The 27015-nt window shown below is 42.3% G+C and overlaps 1 protein-coding gene across 1 annotated transcript in view; it reads left to right on the forward strand.

The window, feature by feature from the left end:
* LOC103177705 (dynein, axonemal, heavy chain 6) overlaps positions 1-25194 on the forward strand; it is a 173816-nt gene extending 148622 nt beyond the window's left edge. The window contains 5 exon segments of the mRNA XM_042332425.1: positions 15551-15736; positions 17223-17295; positions 20179-20330; positions 22439-22661; positions 24900-25194. Of these exon segments, the coding sequence (XP_042188359.1) occupies positions 15551-15736; positions 17223-17295; positions 20179-20330; positions 22439-22661; positions 24900-25003 (738 nt within the window). The 3' untranslated portion in view covers positions 25004-25194.
* The last annotated feature ends 1821 nt before the right edge of the window (positions 25195-27015 follow it).

The following is a 27015-nucleotide window of genomic DNA, read 5'->3' on the forward strand; positions in this document are numbered from 1 at the left end:
CATGTTGAATCACATTATCGCCCTTACAAGGTTAAATCTCAATTGTTTTACAAATTAAGTTAAAAATTTAAATCCAAAAGATGACTGCAGCATCATGTTATGAATGATTTTCTTTCCTAGTAACAAACGATTTGCAGAAAATTTCGCACAGCAGTGTCCCATAATCAGCTTTGAAGTGAATGATCAATTTATCTAGAAAAAGTTGACCAGAACACTGTGAGAAATTCCCTTCTCCTTTTGAATAATGTCTTGGAATCTTTCACGTCCACCTGAACCTTGGTTTAATGTCTCACTTGTAGGACTTCACCTCTATGAATGCAACACTCCCCCAACTTTGCACTGGAGTGTCAGCCTAGATTGTGAGCTCAACAGTCCTAATGTGGGGCTTTGTACGCAGAGGAGGAACTATACATAAAGAATGAGAAAGGTCATACTAAACTAATCTGTTCACAATCACTGTTAACCTCTTAATGCATTTGAATTGTGGCAAGTCAGTACTGACAACAATGGTAAAAAGCCCCATGACTTATTATTGGGTCAATTATAATATAATAATAAGCCTTGTCACATCTTCGAGACGTCTCAAAGCGTTTCACAGAGTATACTGTAAAGTGAATTGACTGTATATTTTGTGGACAAAATGCAACAGACAATTGCGCACAACAGTGTCTCACAAACAGTCATGGATTGAAGTGACCAATTTTTAAAAAACAAAAAAGGTTTTAAAGAATTATTAACCCCGGAAAAGCGATCCGCTAATCAACTAACATCTGGGTTCCTACTTGCTGCTAGGTGAACTGAGGCTATGGAGTAAGGAAACTTAACCAACATTTCACCCTGCTGGGAATCGAACCCAGGTCTCTTGCTTATGAGCGATGCTCTAATCACTGAGCTACAGGACTCCACTTATAAGCGTGCTGAGTGTGAATAGCACTGGGCTGGACCACTGTGACTCTCTATTTAATATAATTGAAAAGCAAACATTGGATTTTAGTGTGTGGTGCAGGAAGTATAATCCAAACTTCCTGCTCCACATTGCTCTGCTGTTGGTTTTGCTCCTGGTGATGCTCCTTCGTGATGGTATAACAAAGTGGAGAAGAATCTTAATTTATATCTCTTGCTATTTTTGCCCCCAGCAATATATGCATAGTATCATGGTCTTAGCCAGCTGCATGAGTATGGAGTCAGACGCTAAATACTGTATTAAAGAGAGGGAGAACAGAGAAGAACAAATAACCCGTGGCCCAGATAATTCCTTTCAGAAATGGCGAGTGGGTAGCTAAGAAAATAAATCCTTAAAAATAAAAGAGTGAATGAAGACTCTGATTTTTATAGTGTAGTTCAGCTGATGAGCGTGTCAATGAGTGAATCAGCAGTCAATTGTGGCTGGCTTCAGGCCCAACCATTGAGATGGAGTCAGGAGGAATCACACCAATAGATTAGTTAATGTATTCAGTCAATAAGGTACTTTAACATCAGGGTTACTCATAATTAACATAATAACGTTTAACGTGTCACAAATTGTGATGCATTCGCCCCAAACTTTAAACCAGCTGGGCTCCACAGTGAAACATTTAAAAGTTCTACTCAGTATCTATAACTAATGCCTTTGAAATTTCAATCACCATCAATATCTTTTATAAATCATTTAAGCAAAGAAACGCCAATGCCTTCTATGACCCTGTTTCTAAACAACCATCCTATGTTCTCCATCCCTTGAAGGTGACCCTGCAGAATATTATGTGGCAAATTACATTGTCACACTAGTCTATCGAGATGTAGAGAAACAGGTTACAGATTTTTACATTTAGTAGGATTTCTGTGGATTTGCAATCAATTAAAATATTCCGAGTAATGACCCATTTTCTCTTGGTAAAATCAAAAGCAAAATCAAAACTTGAAGGTCAGGAAATCAAATTAATTGCACAACATCATTCTGAATAAATGTCATGATTACTTCACTCTACACTGAACACATCCAAGTATTTGGTGCTGCTACTGCTCCCTTTTCCCAACTCATCTCTAAATTTCTCATGGTTCGGGATACAATTCCACAGATAATGGGCGTAATCCCTGCCGCATTGGTCAAGTGGGGGAAGAGTCACAACCGAACTTAATTCCATTTTCGCCCAATGTTTACCTAACCATGCATGTATCCGAATAGCAATAATAATAATAATAGGAAGCTTGCTTGAATTTCCCCTCTGAACTCATGGACACAATTGCTTCCCTGCTCAATACGTTAACTCAGTACAGATTAGAATTCAAAGCAATTTTCCGATGTGTATAGCTTAGTGGTGTGGTGGCTTGACCCACTTGTAACTAGCTGCCTGTGTTGATTCTATTTAATGTTATACTGCTGTGGACAGAAAACATTTCCACAATCTGTTCATTTTCATTCTCCATATTTTTGCCCTTGTCAAATACATCATTATTGCTCCAGGAAGAGACCAAATAGCAATAAAAAGCAATGTTGGACATGAGTGGTGATAAACCAACCATTATTATAGGCATAAAACACACATTGCAGCAATTACATAAAAATAAACTTTTATAATCTCCTTTAAAACTGTTAGATTTACTTATGGAAGGAACTACATTAACTTTTTTTAAAATTTGTTGTGTGCAGAGTACTCAAACTCTGTATGGATGGTGTAAACAAATGGTATGATTAATGCATTTTGTTTCATTTTATTCTATGGTAGTTATGTGTGTCACCTTGGCTCAGTTGATAGCACTCTCACCTGTGAGTCAGAAGCTTTCATTGCATCTCGGCTTGACTACGCTAACTGCCTGCTCATTGGACTTCCCAACTCTTCCCTCCACAAGCTGCAGATTATTCAGAACTCTGTAGCTTGTGTCCTCTCCTACACCTCTGGGAACCTATCATCCCGTTCTTGCCCGGCTTCACTGGCTCCCCATTCCTCAGAGAATCAAGTACAAAACCATTGGTCATCTTCAAGGCCCTCCATGGTCTTGCTCCCCCCTACCTCTCCGACCTCATATGGGGAGGACTGATATGGGGACCTCATAACCCCATATCAGCCTGTCCGCTCCCTCCGCTCAGCGGACACCGGTCTGCCTCTTGTCTCCCGCACTACCTGCTGCACCATTGTCGGTCAGGCATTTAGCATCTCTGCCCCCACACTCTGGAACTTTATCCCACAATCCCTCCACCTCAAGCCATTTCTTGCCTCCCTCAATTCATGTCGGAATACCTTCCTTTTCGACCGTGCCTTTGGCCACACTACCAGCCCCCCCACCCCCAGCCCCTCCCCTTCTGACCCCAACTCCCAGCTCGGGTCCAAAATCCTGATTGTCCAGTGACCTGGAACGTCTTTCCCAAGTGTAATTTGTTACATAAGAAATAGGGGAAGGAGTAGGTCATTTGACCCTTCGAGCCTGCCCCACCATTTAATAAGATCATGGCTGATCCATTTACCCGCCCTATCCCCATATTCCTTAATCCCTTTCGTTTTTAAAAATCTATCGATCTCAGTCTTGAATATTTTCAAGTACTGAGCATCCACAGCCTTCTAGGGTAGAGAATTCCATAAATTCACTACCCTCTGAGTGAAGAAATGTTTTCTCAATTCAGTTCTAAAGGGCTGACCTTTAATCCTGAGACTATGACCGCTGGTTTTAGATTCTCCAACCAGGGGAAACAGTCTCACACGATTTACCCTGTCAAGACCCTTAAGAATCTTATAGGTTTGTATAAGATCACCTCTAATTCTTCTATATTCTAGAGAATATAGGCCTAGTCTACTCAACCTCTCCTCGTAGGTCAAACCCCTCATCCCAGGAACCAACCTAATGAACCTACATTGTACCCCCTCTAAGGCGAGTATATCCTTTCTTAGATAAAGAGACCAAAACTGCACACAATATTCCAGGTGCGGTCTCACCAAGGCCCTATACAATTGCAGTAAGACTTCCTACTCTTGTACTCTAAACCCTTTGCAATAAACACTAGCATGCTATTAGCCTTCCTAATTGCTTGCTGTACCTGCATACTAACTTTCTGTGATTGGTGTACAAGGACACCTAAATCCCTCATAATACTAACCCTATCTAGTCTCTCCCCCTCTAGAAAATAATCTGCTTTTCTATTTTTTCTACCTGGTTGAATAACTTCACACTTCCCCACATTATACTCCATCTGCCACCTTCTTGTCCACTCGCTTATCCTGTCTATATCCCTTTGCATCCTCCTTGTGTCCTCCTCACAGCTTACTTTCCCACTGAGCTTTGTATCGTCCGTGAATTTAGATACATTAAGTTCTATTTCCTCATCTAAGTCATTGATGTAGACTGTAAACAGTTGAGGCCAAGCACTGATCCTTACTCCACTGGTCACAACCTGCCAATCGGAGAAGGACCCGTTTCTCCCTACTCTCTGTTTTCTGCCTGTTAACCATTCTTCGATCCATGCTATTCTATTACCCTTAATTCAATGAGCCCTAATCTTATGTGACAACCTTTTATGTGGCACCTTGTTGAATGCCTTCTGAAAATCCAAGTACACTATATCCACTGGTTCCCCCCTATCTAACTTGCTAATTACATCTTCAAAAAACTAAAAGATTTGTTAAACACGATTTCCCCTAACATAAAACCGTGTTGCCTAATCATTTTATGACTTTCTAAGTTCCGTACGACAACTTATGAACTCTAGAATTTTCCCTACCACCGGTGTCAGGCTAATTGGTCTATAGTTCCCCATTTTTCCTCTCCCACCCTTCTTAAATAGTGGTGTTATGTTTGCGATCTTCCAATCAACGGGAACCATTCCAGAATCCAGGGAATTCTGGAAGATCAAAAACAATGCATCCACTATTTCTGCAGCCATCTCTTTTAAAACCCTAGGATGCAGGACATCAGTTTATTTATCATAGATTTATCAGTTTTTAATCTCATCAATTTCTCTACTACTATTACTTTACTGATACTAATTTCTTTAAGTTCCTCACTAACATTAGTCTCCTGGTTCCCCTCTATTTCTTGCCTTGACTACGCCAAGTTTTTAGTATCTTTCAATGTGAAGAAAGAAGTAAAGTATTTGTTTAGTGACTCTGCCATTTCTTTATTCCCCATTAAATTTCTCCAGTCTCTGCCTGTAAGGGACTCGCATTTACTTTTGTTAATCTCTTCCTCTTTATATACTTGTAAAGGCTCTTATGATCTGTCTTTATATATCTAGCTAGATTACTCTCATATTACATTTTCTCCCTCTTAATCAGTTTGTTGTTGTTGTTGTTGTTATGGGTTCAAACCCCCCTGAACTCATGTAGTTGTTTCGCCCACAAAATACAGTAAATTTACTTTACAGTATATTCTGTGAAGAGCTTTGAGACGTTTTGAAGATGAAGACATGATAAGGCGCAATACCAAATGGAAGGATTATTATTATTATTATAGTCAACGCTGACACTCCAGTGCAACAACAACAACAACAAAATTACATTTGTATAGCAACTTTCACGTCGGGAGGACGTGCTAAGGTGCTAGACAGACAGAGTCATGGACCCCAGCTAACGGTCACGGTGGGAGAGGGCAGAGGGGAAGCTGGGAGATCGAAAGCATGGTCGAAGAGGAGGTTCTTGATGTGGGTCTTGACGGTGGCGAGGGAAGGGGCGAGACGGAGGGACTGCGGGATGGAGTTCAGAGGGTGGGTGCAGTGTGGTGGAAGGCCCGCCCGCCGATTGAGGGGCGAGCAAGGCGGAGGACGTGAAGCAGGCCAGAGCCCGCTGAGCGGAGGGAGCGAACAGAGTGGTAGGCGGATAGGAGGTTGGAGAGTTAGGGTGGAGCAAGACCGTGGAGGGCTTTGAAGGGGAGGACCAGGATCTTGAACTGTATCCTCTGTGTGATAGGAAGCCAATGGAGTTGGGCAAGGATGGGGGTGATAGGGTTGTGGAGCCTAGTGCAGGAGAGGACATGGGCTGCAAAGTTCTGGGTGATCTGCAGCCTGCGTAGGGAGGAGTTGGGGAGGCCGACAAGCAGTGAGTTTGCATAGTCGAGCCTCGATGTAATGAAGGCGTGTATGAGGGTTTCAGTGGATTGTGGTGTGAGACAGTCGAAGCCGGGTGATGTTGTGAGGTGGGGAAATGCAGGGAGATGCAGAGCAGGTCATGGCACAGATGTGCAGTAGAAATGATAGTTGAGGGTCAAATAAGACTCCAAGGTTCCGGACTGGCTCAGTGAGGTGGAGTGTGCAACCATGGATGGTGATGCTGTCAGAGCATGAGGTGAGGAGGCGCTGACGGGAGCCAATCAGGAGAGCCTCGGTCTCTGTCAGGACAGCAGTGGTCCTGGAGTCAACAACAACAACAACAAGATTCCATTTATTGAGCGCCTTTCACGTCGGGAGGACGTCCCAAGGCGCTGTACAGTTGGGTCAGAACCCGAGCAGGGGGGAAATAGTCAGGGTGGGGGGAGGGAAGGGAGGGAGCGAGGAGGGGGTAGAGAGTCGAGAGGGGAGCTGAAGGCACGGTCAAAGAGAAAGGTCTTGAGACCGACCTTGAAGGAGGAAAGGGAGGAGGCGGCGAAGGCACTGGGGGATGGAGTTCCAGAGCCTCGGGGCTGAGAGTCTGAAGGCCCGACCACCGATGGTAGGGCGGTTGGGGCGGGGGACGTGGAGCAGACCGGAGCCAGAGGAACGGAGGGTACGGGCAGGTAGGTAGGGGGATAGTAGGTCAGAGAGGTAGGAGGGAGCAAGGCCGTGAATGGCCTTGTAGGTGAGGATGAAGATCTTGAATTCGATCCTCTGGGGGATGGGGAGCCAGTGGAGGCGAGCGAGGGTGGGAGTGATGTGGTCCCGAAGACCTTTCTCTTTGACCGTGCCTTCAGCTCCCCTCTCGACTCTCTACCCCCTCCTCGCACCCTCCCTTCCCTCCCCCCACCCTGACTATTTCCCCCCTGCTCGGGACAGTACACGAGCTGCAGAGTTCTGAATGACCTGCAGCTTGTGGAGGGAGGTGGCGGGAAGGCCGGCGAGGAGAGAGTTCCCATAGTCCAGCCTTGAGGTGATAAAGGCGTGGACCAGAGTTTCAGCAGCGTGAGGGGTGAGGTAGTGCCGTAGTCTGGCGACATTCCGGAGGTGATGGAAGGCGGTGCCAGTTGTGGTGCGGATATGAGGGAGAAAGGACAGCTCAGGGTCGAACAGAACACCGAGGTTCCTGACTGGCTTTGAGAGGTGGAGAGTGCAGCCTTGGATGCTGATGGTGTCAGCGCCTGAGGTGCGGAGGCGCTGACGTGAGCCAATCAGGAGGGCCTCAGTTTTGCGCACGTTGAGCTGAAGAAAGTTATCTCTCGTCCAGGACTCGATGTCGGACAGGCAGGCTGTCAGGACATCGGTGGTCGTGGAGTTGAGGGTAGAGGAGGAAAGGTAGAGTTGGGTGTCATCCGCATACATGTGGAAGTTAACTCCATGTCTGCGGATGATGTCACCAAGGGGGAGCATATAGAGGGTGAAGAGGAGGGGACCGAGGACAGAGCCCTGAGGGACACCGCACGAGACGGTGCGGGGGCTGGAGGAAAAGCCATTTGTGGAGACAAAGTGAAGACGGTGGGAACCACTCAAGGACAGGGCCTTGAAGGTTTAGGTGGGAGGACAAGCGGTGGAGTAGGATAGAGTGGTCGACCGTATCGAATGCTGCCGATAGGTCGAGGAGCACGAGGAGGCAGAGGGAGCCCTGGTCACAGATGGTCAGGATGTCATTGGTGACCTTGACCAGGGCAGTTTCTGTGCTATGGGCAGCACGGAAACCCGACTGAAGGGGTTCGAATAGTGAATGGTTGGAGAGGAAAGAGCGCAGCTGGGAGGCGACAACTTGTTCCAGGACCTTGGACAGGAAGGGGAGGTTGGAGATGGGCCGGTAACTTGATAGCTGCGGCACATCAAGGGAGGGTTTTTTTAAGGTGGGAGTGATGGTGGCAGTTTTTAAGGGAATGGGAATAGAGCCAGAGGAGAGGGACAGGTTGACGATGTCTGTGATATGTGGGGCAAGGAGGTGGAGCTGGGAGATAAGGAGTGGAGTGGGGATGGGGTCAAGGGAGCAGGTGGTGTGTTTCAGGGATAGGATGAGTTTGGTGACAGAGGATGGGGAAACGGGTACGAAGGTGTGTAGGGGAGGATGGGTAGGAGTCGGAGTGTGGGAGGGAAGGGGTGGGTGGTGGGTGGATGTTGGAGTGGAAGTGCCCGCGAGTGAACTCACTTGATCTTGGATTCAAGGAAATCCAGCATCTCCTCGCAGTGAAGGTTGGAGGAGATGACCTGCGCGGGGTGGCGGGGGGACGGAGGAGTTGGGATGTGGTAGAGAACAGTAGCCTGGGGTTGTCCTTCGCCTCCAGGATTATCCTGGAGTAGAAGGACGATTTGGCCGAGGCTAGAGTGGAGCGGTAGATTTTGAGGAGGTCCAGCCAGATTTGTCGGTGGACCGTTAGGCCAGATTTGACCCAGGTGCGTTCAGCGGCCCGCACCTGGCTCTTCAGTGAGCGGAGGTGGGTGGTGAACCAGGGGGAGGAGCGAGAGTAGGAGACAGTACGGGAGGTGATAGGGGCAAGAGTGTCAAGTGTGGAGGAGAGGGTGTTGTGGAGGAGGGTGAGAGCAGAAGAGGGGTCGGTGAGGGTTGAAGGCCAGAGGGAGAGGAGTTCAGAGGACTCCAAGGCAGCGGTTAGGGATTGAGGGGGTAACTTCTTCCAGGGGCGGTAGAAGATGGTGGTGGGTCTGGTGGAGGTGGGAGGGAGTGGAGGTGGTGAAGGAGATGAAGTGGTGGTCGGAGACGGCCTTGTCGGTGATGGTGACATCCGAGACACTGAGGCCCCGGATGATCACCAAGTCGAGTGGGTGGCCGTGACTGTGAGTGGGGGAGTTGATGTGGAGGGAGAGGTTGAGCGAGGAGTCAAGGGTGGAGGCAGAGAGGTACAGTTGTGTGTCATTTGCATACACGTGGAAGTTGACCCCATGTCTGTGGATGATGTCACCAAGAGGGAGCATATAGATGTTGAAGAGGAGGGGACCAACAACAGAGCCCTGAGGAACGCCGCACGGTCCGGGGGCTAGAGGAGAAGCCATTTGAGGAGATGAAGTGCAGGTGGTGTGAGAGTTACGATCTGATCCAGTCAAGGACAGTGCCGTGGAGGTTGAGATGAGAGGAGAGGCAGTGGATAAGGATAGAGTGGCCGAAAGCTGCAGAGAGGTCAAGGAGGACGAGGAGGCAGAGGGAGCCTCTGCAGTGTTAAGGGGGTGTGGGTGTGGGTTGCCGTGTGGGAGGTGCATCCTTTGGATGAGGCATTAAATTGAAATTCTGTTTGCCGGTTCAGGTGGACATTAAAAATCCTGTGGCACTACTCTAAAAGGAAGATCCCTCATTGGGACTTGAACTCATAGGTATAAGATGACACTCCAGTACAATACTGGGGGAATATTGCATTGGTGGAACTATTGTCCTTCAGATAAGATATTAAACTGAGGTCTCGTCTGCCTTTTCAGGTCGGCATTAAAGATCCCTTGGCACGACTTTCTCCCCGTGTGCTAGCCAACAGTTCTTTGACTTATTAGTGGGACATTGCTGTGCACAATTGGGCTGCCTTATTCACCCACAATTACATAGCTACTTTAGAAAATCCTGTAAATTGCTTTGGGATATCCTCCTGAAGTGAAAGATGCTACAAATGCAAGAAACAAAGCACTGTCAATTGGAGATGTATTAGAGGTACTTTTCAGGTAGTGGTAACCAGTAATAATTCCACATTATGCCAACGGAGTCATTAATACAGGAGTTACAACCTGGATTCAACAGCAGCAAAAGCTTGCAGTTATATAGCACTCTCCACGCAGTGTAGGGTATCAAAGTGCTTAACAGTGGCGGACCCTAGCCGGGAGAGGCGGGGTTTGGTAGGGTGTGATTGTAAGCACGGTTGAAGAGGAAGGGACTTGAAAAAGGGCAGAGAGACGGCAAGGTGGAGAGATTGAGAGAGAGTGTTTCAGAATTTTGGGGCGTAGTGGCTGAAAGCGCAACCTCCAATGGGGGGAGGAGGGTGCGAGGGACGAGCAGGAACCCGCTGCCAGTTGAGCGGAGGCGCCGGGTGGTGGATTGGGGAGTGAGGAGGTCGGAGAGGTAGGGAGGTGCCAGAGAGTGAAGGGACTTGAACACGAGTGTGAGGATCTTGAAGTCGATCCATTCGGTGATGGGGAGCCTAGCCAGAACTGGTGAGATGTGGGTACAGAGTTTGGTCTGGGTAAATATGCAGACCTGATATTTACAGCTAATCGTGGCTTGCTACAAACGCCTGCTAGGAACAATTCTATAAGACATAGAATAAACAATCTGGACTTTACCACTTTACTTTTTGCATAGATTAAGGAACTTGGAAAAAAACTGAAAGTGAAGTAAGTGCATCAATAAAGTACAATCTTATTTTGAGTTTGTGTTCAGGTTAGCCCTGGAGTTGGGAATTCTGGAATAACAGTATACATGGGTGATCATTGATATGTTAAAAAATATAGTTTCTCCAACCTATAATAATAATGACAAATAATAATCCTTGCATTTGATATAGTGCTTTTCACATCTTAGAGACGTCTCAAAGCGCTTAACCTAAATTTAATTTATTAATATTTGTTAATATGTAAAAGAAAAAAATTGTTATTATTGTGGGGTATTTTCCTTGGACTTCAGCCTGCTAACTGAATACAGTAGATGTGGAGCCAAATGGATTTTCAGCATATTGAGATTCAAAACATTAAACTCAGGAATTCAGCTCATTAACTGACAGAATATATTTTTTGAGAATGCTAAAAAATCCACTAACTAACCTTAGACTGGTTTTATAGATTTTGCTGATTCAGTTGTTTGAATGAAACAAAATTCAGTTTTTCTAGCCCTTGACCCTAGAGTTTAAAATGAGGTTTTAATTGCCTCAACAAATCTATCTGGGAAACTGTTAGGTTACATGCCTTGAAACATTAGAAGTGCTTCATGCTGGTAAACTATGGTTTCTGTCGCACTAAGGAAGCTATTCAATTTTAATTAGTTATGCACTTGAATCCTTGCATACCCACTTTCACTCTTTTGAGATTCATATAATGAGTGCAATATGAGAAACAAATATCCTTGGGAGAGGGAAAGTAAGATCTCTCTGGGGATGAACTAACTCCAAGGTAACATACCTGGCAAGGTTAGATGGGTCCACAGCAATTACGCGATCGATTTAGAGATGCAGTCATGTCTTCAACCTCGCAAGCCATAGTTTTAATAGCAAGGATCGTCCAAGTTGAACAAGCATGATGCCACATGTTTACCATATAAATTCCTAAAATCTCAAGAAATGTACTATTAAAAGCAGTTAGCGATTAATTTCAAACAGGAGAGTAATTTATTCTTAGCATTGTAGGGATGTTTGTTGGTAAAATCCACATACCCATGTTGTCAGCTATTCATGGTGGCAGTAACTGGCTTGGAATGCATGACTTCATTGCAGAGAGAGAACTAAAATGTGAAGAGAAATGCATTGACAATTTAGTTAGTGAGCTGAGTTCAAGTCTTGCATTCAGATTGAATTCTGCTTCGATTGGATCATTTCTGTCATTTTGCATTCAGCAGCGGAAGGTTGCTTTTAAAAGCCACCTGGAAGGTCAGAGTAAATAGGCAGAAAAAACATAATCACAGATGTCTCTCTCCAAATTTCAGCTTGTATTCATTTCAAATAGTTAGTCTGAAATATCAGAAAGCACTTGTTCGTCTGAACCACAGAATGTTTTAAAAAAATTAAGTCAAAAAGCAAGAAACAATTTAATCACAAAATTCTGCTGGACCTGATCAAACAATCAGACCTGTCAGACTCACAATTTCTTTATTCACACATCAGGTTTCTTTCTGTTTATCAGCAGTTTGTCTGTGCTTATTCTCATTGTTGCTGCATTGTGCCACCAAACCAGAAAGCACGACACAGAACCCGATTAGAGGGAGTTAGTCAAAACATGAATTGTTACTTGATAGGTTCTGGCCTATTTCTAATTTTAGGATTTAAAAATGAAGCTAAAATCATAGTTTTTGATGTAGATTATATATTTATATGCACATTTGACAATGACAGTGGCTTGGTTTTTAGAACCCTCAATTCTTTGGAAAATGGATTGCTGACTGATTCCAGATAATGCTCATCAGGAGTAGTTCAGTCAGTTAGATGCTGCTCTTTAGACCAGAACATAATGAGTTTTAAATCCAAGTGAGTCCACTCCATTTATTATTCTTTTTAGTAAATCCCATATTTGATATAATACTATATTACATGAATACTATATTTTAGCTTTACCTTTAATTTCTATCTCTAGTTTTTCTTTCAAGTATATTTTGTTTGGACAACTGGTCAATCTTTCGCTCAGCTGCATTTTCTTTCTTTTTCACTCGACTTCTTACTCTTTTTAAGCTTTACACACTAGGGGCCGATCTTCTGTTCATCTCTAAAATAAACCATCTTTTTGCTTAAATTTTCTTTGGGATCTATTATAAAATTATAGTGAAAATAAATAGTCATTTTTTTGAAATCAGCATAAGATAAACCCTAATATCTCACTCCACTCTATCAATTCCTCCCGGCTCTTTCCACTCTCACCCATTCCTCACCATCAATATCTCTTCCAAAGCATTAACCACCGAGTTAGAAGAAAAAGAGGAATGAAAGGTAGCATAAATAACAAGGAAAATTATTAATAGAAAATTTAATTCATAAAATAGTAATATTTTAATAATAATAGTAATAATAATAGTAATAATAGGAAGCAAATTACCTTTTAGAAAGATCAATTAAAATTGTAATTTAGTGTCTATGAGCAATACCACTTGTAAGGTTCACTAATAAGACATGTTATGTGTAATAACATGTTAAAGGTACCCAATGATTTATTTTAAGCTGGTGCAACATTATGTCGTCACAATGCACTTCCTGAAATTAAAAATTATTCTGTCTTTTGAGGGAAAATCTGTTGACTCTGTTCATTGAACAGTTTAGAGGTGTTCTAATCTAATTTCTTATAATTTATATAATAACTGTATTGCATGTTATATTATCAGATGGTAACTATTGTCATAATTTCCATTGTGAAATGTAACACTTTCAACTCTTTGTAATTCAGTTGAGATGTTTGTGTCTATGGGTTTACAAAATCCCGTGTTTTGTAGCCTATTACACCTATATCAATATATTTCCTCCTGTAAAACTTGAATTTAATTCAAGTCCACATTGGAAAGATGAATATTCCCTGTCTCAGAGATCTGAACGTCATCTAAGTGGTGTGTATTTGGGTATATGTTCACTTACACATTTTTTAGGGAGCATGAATCCATAGAACAACTTTACTCATAGTATAGAAATAATTAGTAATAGATTGTCGATCTTATTCAGAGAGTACACAAAAATAATTGGTATGAGAAATAGAAATGGTGCACAGTCTGACTGATAAGCGTTAAGGAACATATGTTAGGAGAGTGCAGCAGGATATTAAATAAAAAGTTTAATTTCAATTTGGATACCTTATTTTCAAGTACTAACATGTTGAAGAAGCTTCAAAGAACAAGAAGAATGAACATACATGATTATGAAGATAAAGTCACAAATTTAGATTTCCTGTCTTTGAAGAAGTGGAGATTGAGAATGGACACAGTCCAGAAAAACATGAAGGATTATATGGTTGTAAATGGGTTAATTGAAACCGTGATTACACAACAGATACATAATCAACAAGCTGTCAATGATAACCGTTTACAATTAAATAGTTTAATGTTATATTGATATCATGGAGATGACTTGAACTCAGGACTTGATGTCGTGTAGTCTAAGCTAACATTCCAATGTAGTGCTGGAGTGTTCTCAAAGCCGTCAGGAACCTCGGGGTTCTGTTCGACCCTGAGCTGTCCTTTCTCCCTCATATCCGCGCCACAACCGGCACCGCCTTCCATCACCGCCGGAATGTCGCCAGACTACGGCATTACCTCACCCCTCACGCTGCTGAAACTCTGGTCCACGCCTTTATCACCTCAAGGCTGGACTATGGGAACTCTCTCCTCGTCGGCCTTCCCGGCACCTCCCTCCACAAGCTGCAGGTCATTCAGAACTCTGCAGCTCGTGTACTGTCCCGCACCAGGCTTCGCGACCACATCACTCCCACCCTCGCTCGCCTCCACTGGCTCCCCATCCCCCAGAGGATCGAATTCAAGATCCTCATCCTCACCTACAAGGCCATTCACGGCCTTGCTCCCTCCTACCTCTCCGAACTACTATTCCCCTACCTACCTGCCCGTACCCTCCGTTCCTCTGGCTCCGGTCTGCTCCACATCCCCCGCCCCAACCGCCCTACTATCGGTGGCCGGGCCTTCAGCCCCTAGGCTCTGGAACTCTATCTCCCTGTGCCTTCGCCGCCTCCTCCCTTTCCTCCTTCAAGGCCGGTCTCAAGACTTTTCTCTTTGACCGTGCCTTCAGCTCCCCTCTCGACTCTCTACCCCCTCCTCGCTCCCTCCCTTCCCTCCCCTCACCCTGACCATTTCCCCCCTGCTCGGGTCCTGAGCAAACTGTACAGCGCCTTGGGACGTCCTCCCGACGTGAAAGGCGCTCAATAAATGGAATCTTGTTGTTGTTGTTGTTCTGGATTGTCATTGGCGCCATTATTTTGATGAGAGGTTAAAAAGAAGATCCTGTGCTTTTTCAGTTGAACGATAAACATCTCATGGCACTATTCAAAAAGAGAAGGGAGTTTCTCCTGGTCTCTGGCTAACAATCCCCCAAATAAAGTTGGTCATTTGCTGCATGGCTCCTTGTGGGTCATTGTCGTGGGTCATTGTGGGTCACAATTGGGCTGCTACATTTACCTACAGTTAGCGTCACACCATTTTCACAATAAATCCTGTGAAGCGCTTTGGGATGTTCTCCCAACGTGAAAGTCGATATACCAAATGCAAGGATTATTATTATATGTTGGAATGCCATTGTAGATGAAAGATTTCCAAAGTTTTCTGTTTCTGGTATTGCAACTCACTTAGGAGGTTCAATAAATTGTGAGCGCCCATTATTATACTAATTACATGAATGGTTGGACCCATGGGGCAATTTGCAGTTTGAAATTCTAGTACAAAACTGCATAACAGAAACATAACATTCCCTTCATTATTATCTATTTGATGGTGTAAAATGTTACTTCATAATTTATATAACGAGTTTCAGCTTGGATTTCACCACCACTGAACACAATTTAGCCCCAAAATTAGTCCCTCGCAGCAAAAGCTGAAAGTTATCACACTAAAGAAACTGTTAAATATAACCGCAAAGATTATTATAGTTTTCTACTGTAGTGTATATATTGATCATGGAATGGAAATCCTCGTTGAATATGCACACATTGTTGAGGGAATTGTGTTTCTATCCACAGTTTGTTTGTGTTAAGCACTTTGAGACATCCTCCCAACGAGAAAGGCACTGTATCAGTGCAAACCGTACTGTTTTGTGAAGCATCCATGTTAGAAGTAGTAAAAATGATTTGTTTTGGTCTGTACAGAGCTCTTTACGTATGCTTAATAAGGCCATTGCTGGATTAGTGGTAATGTCAGAAGAGATGGAAAAAATATACACCAGCTTTATGAACAACCAGGTTCCAGAGCTGTGGGCTGATGCAGCTTATCCATCACTCAAGCCCCTGGGAGGATGGGTGAAAGACTTCATTCTGAGAATTGATTTCATACAGGTGAGACATGTTGACATCCATTCTTAAAGAACAATTAACCATTCTTATGATTGCAAATGTGTTAAAAGCTTTGATGATGTTTATAGTTTTGTTTAAACTGTAGTCATCACCTCCTTAGAAAGCCACCCTTGATCAACCCATCTCTAACATGCTCCTCTCCAAAGTACGCACATGTCACCTCACAATTATACTCCTAGCTCTTCCAATATTCCCAGTTTAAGACCCTCCAGTCAGGTTTCCAAACTGCTCACAGCATCAAGACATTCTTGGTCGGTTGGTGGTGGTGGTGATTGTCTTTCCAAATGGACAAAGTGTTGGTACTGTACAAGGATGAGTTTTATATTACTTTCTGTGGTAGAAAGGCATTTCTTTCTGTTATGTATTCATAACTATAATTTATATGAGCAACTAAATTGCAGATTTCAGAAACTGGAAGCCTCTGCACTAATTCCAACTTCAAGTTTTCAACTGAATTTATATGATTCACTAATGAATAGAAGTAATTAGATTTTTATTTATATTGTTAAAATGATAACCTGGAGATTTTCCTTGATTGCTTCTGAGATTGAGGAAGACATATTTAAAAGCTTGCACTTCTATGGAGCTTACAATGGATATTTTTCTCCATCGAGAAAATGGAGAGTTTTCCTCCTTTTAATTACAGTGAATGGCCTGAATGCCCTTTTCTTCATTTTCTATGAGTTAGGTAATTCAATTCAAGCCTGGTTTAATTTACACAAGTGCAGGAGAAAATGTATCCAAAACTCACAAATCTGTGTTTACAAATTATTCATACACAACAAACATTTTACTTCCAAACACATTGCACTACTCTACAAAGAGGGAAGGATATTGATAACTCAAAACAAAGTATTAATAATAATATTTACAAAATACAGTGAGTAGATTTTGAACATACAAATGGTTGTCTTGGAGCAGAACAGGTCAGAGCAGATCATTTTCTTGCTGTATTGATTAGGAATGATTCCTGGCTCAGAGAAACAAGGTGGAATGGGAGGAAACAAGACTCTAAACATAAATGAACATCTCTGTGGGACGTGCTGAAGTGGTAAACATGTTAAAATCATATTTAACAAACATAGAAAAACAAAACAGCAGTATAAAATTATATTCTGAACTGCTAATGCAATGCCCTGCCCTTAGATCTATCCTATTAATCATCATTGACCTCCACTTCCAGTCAAGGAATATTTTACCCATGTCACTGAGCAGTACCGTTCAAATGTCCTGACCTATATAAAACCCCACTATGTACCTGGGAGTACTAATTAAACTGAATTGAATCATAGAAACTATAATGCTTCTCAGCAGAAGGAAGTGTGCCAGTCTTATACAATGCTTGTTTAATAAATGCCGTATATTAAAACATGATATAACAGCTAGCTGCACAAGAACAAAACTGAAATGAAGATTGTTATGTTTTGCACATTTCTTCAGTATTTGATTAAATTGCCATATTTTACAGACCTGGATCAAAAAGGGCCTCCCCAAGTCCTACTGGATTTCTGGATTCTTCTTTCCTCAGGGCTTTCTGACAGGTGAGACCAAACAGAATTCTCTGAAAATGATGTTAATTAACTTGAGCCTGTTTGCAAATTTTGCTTATAATTCAATGTTCTGTTACTCGGTGAGCATGAAGTGTTGAGGTTAAGTCCATTGTTATAGTGGAAATTTAACCCAAAAAACAGGGCTTATCACATCAGGTCTTTTCTGATAGGTGAATATTGCCTTTTTGAAGCATTTGATATTTTTTGATGAATTCATAGTCAGCTCCCTGGAGGGATATAAATTCCTCTTTCTTGGTTGCTCATCCTTGAAGTCTTATTCAAGGGATATAGACGGTCCTGTAGCTTGCTCCAATCTGATCTGTAAACATCATTATAAGCATCTGTTACTCAAGCTCCGCACCTTGAACTATTTCTTAATGGGTAAGGATGTGTTCCGAGCTTTGAGCAGGAGGATGGTGGCAGGGAACTCACTCATTTCACGCTGAACCATGCACCGACTTCCGAAGAACTCCTGAGAGGGAGTTCCTAGTACCTGCCATCTACTTAGTGATTTGTCTTGATAAAAAGTATGAGCTAACCTGTTCCCAAATTATCAGTAAACTGGAGTGATTCTGATCGTTTGATCAATTTAAAGACTTCAACATAAGCAACAACTCTGCACATTTAAATATCGCAGTTTCAGATGCATGTTACTGTGTTCAATTTTAAAGTTTAACTCAGTGCCCTTTTTTTGGTCAGTCGGGTGTTCGACACACTGATCACTCTGCCTAAGAATATCCGAACCAAACTGAGAATTCCACGCATCCCATCTCCACATGGAATTTCCAGAGATAAATTGGTGGAATGCACTCTTTCCTTGGAGGGACGCATCCTGCTTATCTAATTCTGGAAAGTATTGGTGCAGGTTGGTGGGTGTGTGTTGGGGTACTAGTGGAGTTAACTAAGTAAAATTGCATAGCTTGGCATTGATAGAACTGTCTGGCAAGCTTTCCTGCTGCTTGTCCAGCTACAACCATCCTACCAGACACGGCTTTAGCTTGCAGGATTAACAGGAGCTGAATTAACTCTGGTCTTTTTGACCTTGTATAGGAGGACATGCCATTTAATTATGGATTTGGGCATTACCATACATTGTTAATATATGTATTTGTTGTTTGCTATTTTAAATGTTTCCAGTGCATATTTAAATGTTTATTTTTCACTTTTACATGTTTATATTAAACATTATTAAGTACTGTGTGTAAAACTGTGCACAGGGGGAATTGTAGCATTGCTTAATTATGTAATTAATAACCAATGAGAAAACTTGGTTGTCAATTACATAATTAACATTTTCATTTGACTTTTTCTCCACCTCATATATGTTTCATATCGGTGAGAGAGTCAACATGGATCCAAACTCTCTTAGTGATGATTTACAGAGCAGAGGGTGGAATGATATCACCAAATATCATATCGGCAGCAGACAGTGCAGGGAGATTCCACACCGGGCAACGTCCCATGGCTCTTAACAATGGTGGAGCCGATGCCGAGCCAGGGGGAGGGTGATCATAGGCACGGTCAAAGAGGAAGATCTTCAGATGCAACCGGAAAATAGGGAAAGAGGGGACAAGGCGAATGGATTGAGGGAGGGAGTTTCACAGCTTTGGGCTGTAGTGGCTGAAGGCATGGCTGCCAAAGGTAGAGCGGAGGATTCGAGGGACAAGGAGGAGGCCGGAGCCAGTAGACCAGACGCAGCAGGTACTGCTGTGAAGAGAGAGGAGGTTGGAGAGAGAGGGAGGTGTCAAGGAATGGAGGGATTTAAACACTAGAGTGAGGATCTTGATGTTGATCCGTTCTATGACAGGGAGTCAGTGGAGTTTGGCAAGGACTGGGGTAATTGGGATGCGGTGTTTGGTGCGGGTGAGAATGTGGAAGTTTTGGATGAGTTGAATTTTGTGAATAGTGGAGGAGGGGAGATCGGCGAGGAGGGGGTTAGAGTAGTCCAGCCGAGAGGTGACAAAGGCGTGGACAAGGGTTTTGGCAGCTTATGGAGTGAGGTATTATCAGAGACAGGCAATGTGGCAGAGGTGGAGGAAAGCAATCCTGGTCAGGGATCAGATGTGGGGGAGGAAGGATAACAGGATCGAACCTGACGCCTAAGTTGCGCACGAGTTCAGAGAGTTTTAAGGACAGATTGGTAGATTGAGGAGGTCTGAACCACAGGACAAAAGATGAGCCAAATAGTATGGCTTCCGTCTTGTTGACGTTTAACTGCAAGAGGTTTGTGCTCATGCAGGCGAAGGGTGTGTACAGATACAACTTGTTGTTGGACTAGATTGTCCACAGTTGTAGATGGTCTGCAAACATGGAACTCTTAGGTTTGGATACCGTTAAACATGCTGATGAGTTTCCGCACCTGGGTTCGATTCCTGGCAGGATGAAACCTTGGGTAAGTTTCCTTACACCACAGCTTGATAATAATCCCTCAAGAAAAAAAAACAATAATAATTTGGTCACTCAATCCACTACTGTTTGTGGGACACTGCTGTGTGCAATTGGCTGCCGCATTTCGCCCACAAATTATACAGTCAATTCACTTTACAGTATATTCTGTGAAGCACTTTGACACGTCTAGAAGATGTAAAAAGCGTTAAAGTAAATGCAAGGATTATTATATTTTAGCTCGCTGACCAAACAAAAAGTGCGATATTGGAGGGTGCGGGAAAGGAGCATGGAATTGGAATTAGGATGGTTGATTTATTGGAGGAGCCAGTGATTAGAATAAACAAAATATAAATTTTTAAAGAAAAAAAGAATAATGTTGACAGACTGCCCTCAATTTGTAAGCTTGGAGCTGACAATAGCAAAGAATAATAACTTGTGCCATTGTAACAAAAATAGCATTGTAATTTGTTTCAATCTGTGTTTCAGGCACACTTCAGAACCATGCAAGGAAATACAATTTACCAATCGACGAGCTTAGCTTCCGTTACAATGTTATTCCTGTGTATAGAGATGCAGCAGAAGTAGCTGAGGCTATGAAAGCCTTAGGATTTGGGCAAAAACTTCTGATGGATGTGGAGGTAATTTAAACCTGTCAATTGAGAAGCATTCTTAAGTTTTCTAGGCTAGGAACACATCTGAGCACCTGATAATATTTTTAGTTGGTGACCCCTTTGTGCAATGAGGGAAATTTGATGCTGAGTAATATAGCAGCTAATAGATGTCAGTAAAAAATATTAAAACTTAGTATTCCCCTTTCGCCCTCCAGTAAAGCCAAGGGAGACCAGCGGGTGTTCAGGTTGAATTACAATCATTTCTTAATTAATGGTAAAACTAGTGAGTGTAATTCTAAATTTCTATGCTTGTGATAAAAATTACGATGAGAAAAGACCTTATTTTAGATTTGATTTCAATCAGAGTAACAGAGTAACAGTGAACCAGGTGTGCTAATTTTAATGTGGGAAGCTCTGTCAAACGCAGTTCCACATTGCTGCCCAACTGTGGTCTGAGCCCAATCTCACAGACACAAAGGACAGTGACAGATGCCAGCAAACTTGTTATCACATCTGTCACTCCACGCTTATCTGGAGGGAGATGGTTCCAGATGAATTAAGAGTCTTATACAAGAATAAACAGAACAGAACATCAAACCTTCAAAATCCTTTTTCACAGAAACATGATCAAGTATTGAATGTCAATTAAAAAAATACAATACAGCAGAAATAAAAATAGAATTGCTGTAAAGGAATAACATATCAATTAGTACCTTAAAGAGAGAGTTGGGTTAATGTTTCAATGTGTTTCTTTATTAGAACCGTTTTTTTCTTTTGCTTAAAATATAGGACTTTTTTCGAACTAAAATTTACGCTTCCTTCTCTCTTTATTTGGTCAATATTTTACCTGAAGATTAAATATCATGTCAATCTTCATCAACTGTCGGATTTTAAAGAAAGAAAAGAAATAACTTGCATTTGCCTCAGCAGATCAAAGCACTCACAAATAATTATTATAAGATTGTAGGGAAACATCATAATAGTGATACAAAGATAACTATTCCCTGTTCTTTATATAATAGTACTCATTTGTATTTGGCTATTTTCCTCCCAGCAAACTCAGTCTTCTGTCCAATTATACAGGTATGTTCTCCTTTCAGTGCTGAAGATAAATCAATGGAAGCTGTTCAGCTATTCATTTTGTTTTCAGTACATCACCACTTATATAAAAATCCATCATTTCTAATCCGTCCTGTACAACAAATAATGTTAAAACTCATTACCTCTGACAGACCTGGAGGGTTGAAGACAATTGTGTTCAGGATCCGTGTCATGCATTCCCCTCTACGCCTTGTTCTCCCTCACAGTCTCCACCTTGCTCAAATATTCATTCTTTCATGCTCCTTTAGTCTTTCAGGCAAGTGCTCTACAGCTACAGTGTCTTCTCCGCAACAGCCCTGACCTAGACCCAAGTGCTCCTTTGTTCTTCTTGGCTGTGCATCCAGCAAGGCTAGAGTAAGAGACCACCAAAGCTTCAGTAACAGCTATTAATTCAGCCAGGCTTGCAATTTCCTTGTACTTTTTGACAGATTGTCCAACAGTTAGTTAGATATGTACTTTATTACATTACATCTTGCTTGGTTAATATGAAGGAAATGCTCGCTTTATAATCATCAACATATACAATCATTTTTGCCTGAACACAGCTGTGCAGTCACTCTTCATTGCCACAGCACATAAGTCAATAACATCCTCACACAGTGTTGTACTTAAAGGGAAGACAATTATTTAAATTTTTTAAAAATATATTCCAGAAGTTACCATCACAGCTCCTAATAATTGCACTTTAATATGCAAGAATAGAGTGAGCAGATCACTGATGGTAATTAAGAAATGGAAGGCCTTAAATTCCACCTCATCTTAGCCCAAGACCATTTTGTTTTAAAACTTAAGGTCACGCAGAATTGTGGCAAATTCTTAACTTGGAAGCTGATTCATTTTAGGAGCTGCAACGTTCATTCCAAATTATGGCTGAATTTAAGAATTTTCTGCAATTCTTTGTTAAATGTTTAACACCATATGGTCCTACAGCCTAAGACAAGCTGGATTTCTGGGCCTTTAGGAATACTGCATTTAGGAATCCTGTAGTTTTTGAAGTTCTTTGGTCTTTTATCACTGTTTTACTTTTCTATCAGCTACCCTCGCCTAAAGATGGTGTCCTAGTCCATGGTATGTACATGGATGCTTTTCGTTGGGATAATAAACATATGGTGGTAGAAGATGAGCTGCCAAAAGTGATGAATTCGCCTTTACCAGTTGTGCACTTTGAGCCTGTCCAGAACTATGTCCCAGAAACGTATCTCTACCATGCACCACTGTACAAAACAGGGGCCAGAGCAGGAACACTCTCAACAACAGGTAGAGTGAAAATAATAATCCTTACATTTGATACAGTGCTTATAATGTTATAATGTTGAAATATTGTATGCAAAGGTGGTGGTCAATTGTGCACTCCAAGGTCCCAAAAACAGTCAGTAAATGACCAATTTATTTTAGAGAATTGTGCCCAGGATACAAGGAGTGACTCCCTTCTCATTTTGAATAGAATCATGGGATCTTTAACACTCAATTCATTAGACAAACAGGACCTTGGTTTAATATCTCACTTTCTCTCTTCTTCCCTCTCCTTCTCTCTCACACACCGTCTCTCTCACCCACACTCTCCCTATCCCCTCTCAAACTCTCTCTCAATCACCCTCTCTCAATCTCCCCCCTCTCTATTTCTTTCTCTTCCCCTCTCCCTCACATTCACTCTCTCCCACCTCATATTCTCTCTCCCTCTCTCAGACTCTCTCTCAATCGCTCTCTGCTCTCCCTCTCTCAATCACTCTCACAGTCTCTCTCTCATTCCCCCTTTCTTACCTCTCACACACATACACTCTCTCCTCTCTCCCCTCCCTCTCTCTCTCACTCTCTTCACCCCCCTGCTCCTCTCCCTGACTTTCTCTTCCCCCTCTTCTCCCCCCACCCCTTTCTCCCACATCTCTCTCTCCCACCTCTCTCTTCCCACCCCCCCTCTCCCCACGTCTCAGCCCCGAGGCTATGGAACTCCTTCCCCCAGTGCCTTCGCCTTGCTTCCTCCCTTTCCTCCTTCAAGGCCGGTCTCAAAACCTTTCTCTTTGACCGTGCCTTCAGCTCCCCTCTCGACTCTCTTCCTCCTCCTCGCTCCCTCCCTTCCCTCCCCTCACCCTGACCATTTCCCCCCTCCTCTCTCCCTCCCTTCCCTCCCCTCACCCTGACCATTTCCCCCCTGCTCGGGTCATGACCCAACTGTGCAGCGCCTTGGGACGTCCTCCTGACGTGAAAGGCGCTCTATAAATGGAATCTTGTTGTTGTTGTTGTTGTTGTTGTCTTTCTCTCCCCCCACTCGCCCCCCTCAATCCCTCTCTCTCCCAATCTCTCTCCCAAGTGCAGGTCACTATCTGCAGCGGCAGAGCCGGTGGTTGGTTGCTAATGGCGCGGTTAGTAAGAGACCCGTTTGCCTTCCTGGCCAACAGTAGTAAAGATCCTGTGCACTGCGTCCTCCCAACCGCAGGCTCCTGCCACTGCCCTGTGAGCAGCGAGGGAGTGGAAGTTGAGTGGAAATGGTCGCGGGCCACATAAAATCTCCTGCCGGGCCGCTGGTGGCCATGTGCCACACTGACATAGAGAGTTGATATTCCGGGGTTATGGGTAACCTTGAATCACATTGTTCATCAGATATTATTTAGCTCCCTTTTATACAAACAAAACTGTTCAACTGTGTGAAGCACCAGAAATGTCCATAACACTTTCCCCATTGAGGTTTTGACCTGCATAGTTTAGTCTAAATCCTTAATATCTCATTGATGACCTGGACTGGCTGGCCAACCAGCAGGCTGCTGTCTTGCATTATTGCAGAACTGCAAGGATGTGTCTCATCTTTTTTGAGATAATTAAAGCTCTATAATAATAATAATCCTTGCATTTGATATAGCGCTTTTCACGTCGGGAGGATGTCCCAAAGCGCTTCACAGAACACACTGTAAAGTGAATTGATATTTGTGTATATAAACTGTATATTTGTGGGCGAACGCGGCAGCCAATTGCGCACAGCAATGTCCCACAAACAGTCGTAGATTGAAAATGACCAATTTATTATTGTTTTTGGTTTTGGAGGGATTATTATTAGGCTCTGTGTGGAGTAAGGAAACTTGCCCAAGGTTTCACCCTCTGCCTGGAATTGAACTCAGGTCTCTCGCTTGCAAAGCGAGTGCTCTAACCACTGAGCTACAGGACTCCACATAAGGAAGGTTCCCACTTTACTGACCTCAAGCATGTGATCTGCTGAGTGGAACAGAATTCAAAGCCATAATCTTATGTTTCTAACTCTCGTGCTCAGCGGGCTTCTAAAATCTCTCTATTAATGGTATAATAACAATAACAGCATTAACTGTTTTTAATTAATGTATGCCGATTAGTAATTTAATTCAAAAAGAGGCAAGCTTGTTGGAAATGTTCTTAAAAATTCTGGCTTTATAACTTCTGATATTATCCATATTGAGTAGGTATGAACCTTGTTTGATATGATTGCAGATCAGTAAAACTAAACTGCTTTTTTTTCTTGTCTGTTTACAGGTCATTCTACAAATTTTGTTGTAACTGTGTTATTGCCATCAGAAAAGGATAATGACTACTGGATATCCAAAGGATCTGCTCTGCTTTGTCAACTGAATGAATAAATTCAGATTTGGTGGACTCATGGCTTGTAATTGTGCAGGTGATGGAGGTACCATCCATTTTTTAAATATGAATGAGTCTGAAAAAGAAATTGCATAGGAATCAACTGCTCAGCTGGAATCTCATTTAAAAACTCTTTGATTTGCATCATCCATCAAGTAAATATTTAGTTTCCATACATATAATGCAACTTGTGTTGTACTGTTGCAATTTTATCTACTTATCTTTACATAATTGGTTCATTTCCTGTTTTTCAAAAAAAACAAAGATATGTTATAGCTTTGCATCCATCTTGATTCAATTTATGTAAATTAATTCTTTATATGAGTATCTAAATAAAAACACCATTTCCTGAAATGTACCTCACTATGTTTTGAAGCAATTTTTTTTAATACTGAATTCTTTGAAATTGGAAGCAAGTTCTCATTTTTAATGAAAAACACGCAGGGAACTAAAGTCCTGGCAAGACTCAATATGAAATGTAGTGTGTTAACGTGGGATGTAGTGTCTTAACACTACATCCCATATTAATCAAGTATCGTGCGTCAGGGCCTGATTTAAAATAGACCAATATAACCCAGTCATTGTATATCAAATGAGACACTAATGAAGCTTCACATAGAAATTTGCCTCGGAGAGGTTCCGCATTGGTATTCAAGATCCCTCCACTTTGCAAGCTGCCATCCTCACTTTTTATCAATCTCTGCAGGCAGTATTCACAAGGACTGTTTGCTCTCAATTTTTTGAAAGCATCCCTCCTGTAACAGCGATTCCTCAAGTCATTTACTTGTCATCCTGCTATTTATCATTAGTATTACAAATGCCACAAATAGGAGCCAAGAAACAAACAAAGCATACTTCTAACGCCCTTGCTTCCAGTAGCAGGTTGAGTGGGTTTTGACATGTAAACAAAAAGCCTTCAGGACAAAAATCAATACAATTCAAGGCTCATCTCAAACTGGCCACTTTAGAATTGAACGCCTCAGTTACCTGGTGGCATTACTGTAAACACATCTTGGGCAGCAGCACTCAAGGTTAAACAAGGTGGAGCTGCTTTCAGAGGCTGATGATAGCACCATGTCGAGAGGTGCTTTTTCTCTTCACCTCCATAGTTAGCAGCCAGGGAATCTGGAGGTCAGAGGAGAATTTTCGTTTCCTCTGGTGCACACAATTTGTTCTGGTTGCTGAAGGATTCAGCTCTTTACCTGCTGCAATGCTTGGGCCTTCTGTAGTAACCAGGAAAAGAGATTTGCATGAAACAAAATCTTGTCACAAATAATATATCTTCTCACTTTTTTTGGAATTGAAACAAATATGAAAACTGTTTCAGTTTTACAGCTGGAAAATTAATAATTGCTAAATGAATAATTCTAATAACTCATGTGAAAGTTCAGGAGAAAAAAAATTAAAATGATTGTAAATGCGTCTGATTGGTTGTTGCAAGTTGAATTTATTCTGGAAAGATTAAAATAACTTCCACAAGTATAGCAATAAATCAGTGTGGGACACAGAAGGTGATATATCAATTCAGCAAGGAAAGGCTTTATAATTGTCTTATTTCATTATTCATAACCGGACATACAAAATTACCACATTTCACCACATTCAATTTTGATTTAAGTGGTTTAATAAAACTTACTAAAATGTGTACTAAGAAGTAAACTCAATGATTTTAGAAAAAAACTAGTTTGTTGCCCTTGGGTCCTGAGGCTGAGTCATTTGAGAATTTGAACGTAAAGACTGAATATGTATCTTGCACATTGGAGCTTGTGATTTAGCAACTCACAGCTTAGATTGACATTATTCGGGAGAATCAAAGCTCCCTGAGCAGCAATGAATGGTTAGGTACAGTAAGGGAAAAGCATAAGCACTTGATTCAAGTGTTGCTTTGTCAAGATCCATTTGGATGACAAAGTTGTTGTTAAAAGTTGTGAAGTATTGATTTTCTGTTGTTCTTTTAATGGGTGGTGTGAAATGATCACACCTGCACTAAGTTAACGGGATACAGTTTTTT

Source organism: Callorhinchus milii, unplaced genomic scaffold, assembly GCF_018977255.1.
Source record: "Callorhinchus milii isolate IMCB2004 unplaced genomic scaffold, IMCB_Cmil_1.0 Scaffold1, whole genome shotgun sequence".
In the NCBI taxonomy this organism is placed as follows: domain Eukaryota; kingdom Metazoa; phylum Chordata; class Chondrichthyes; order Chimaeriformes; family Callorhinchidae; genus Callorhinchus; species Callorhinchus milii.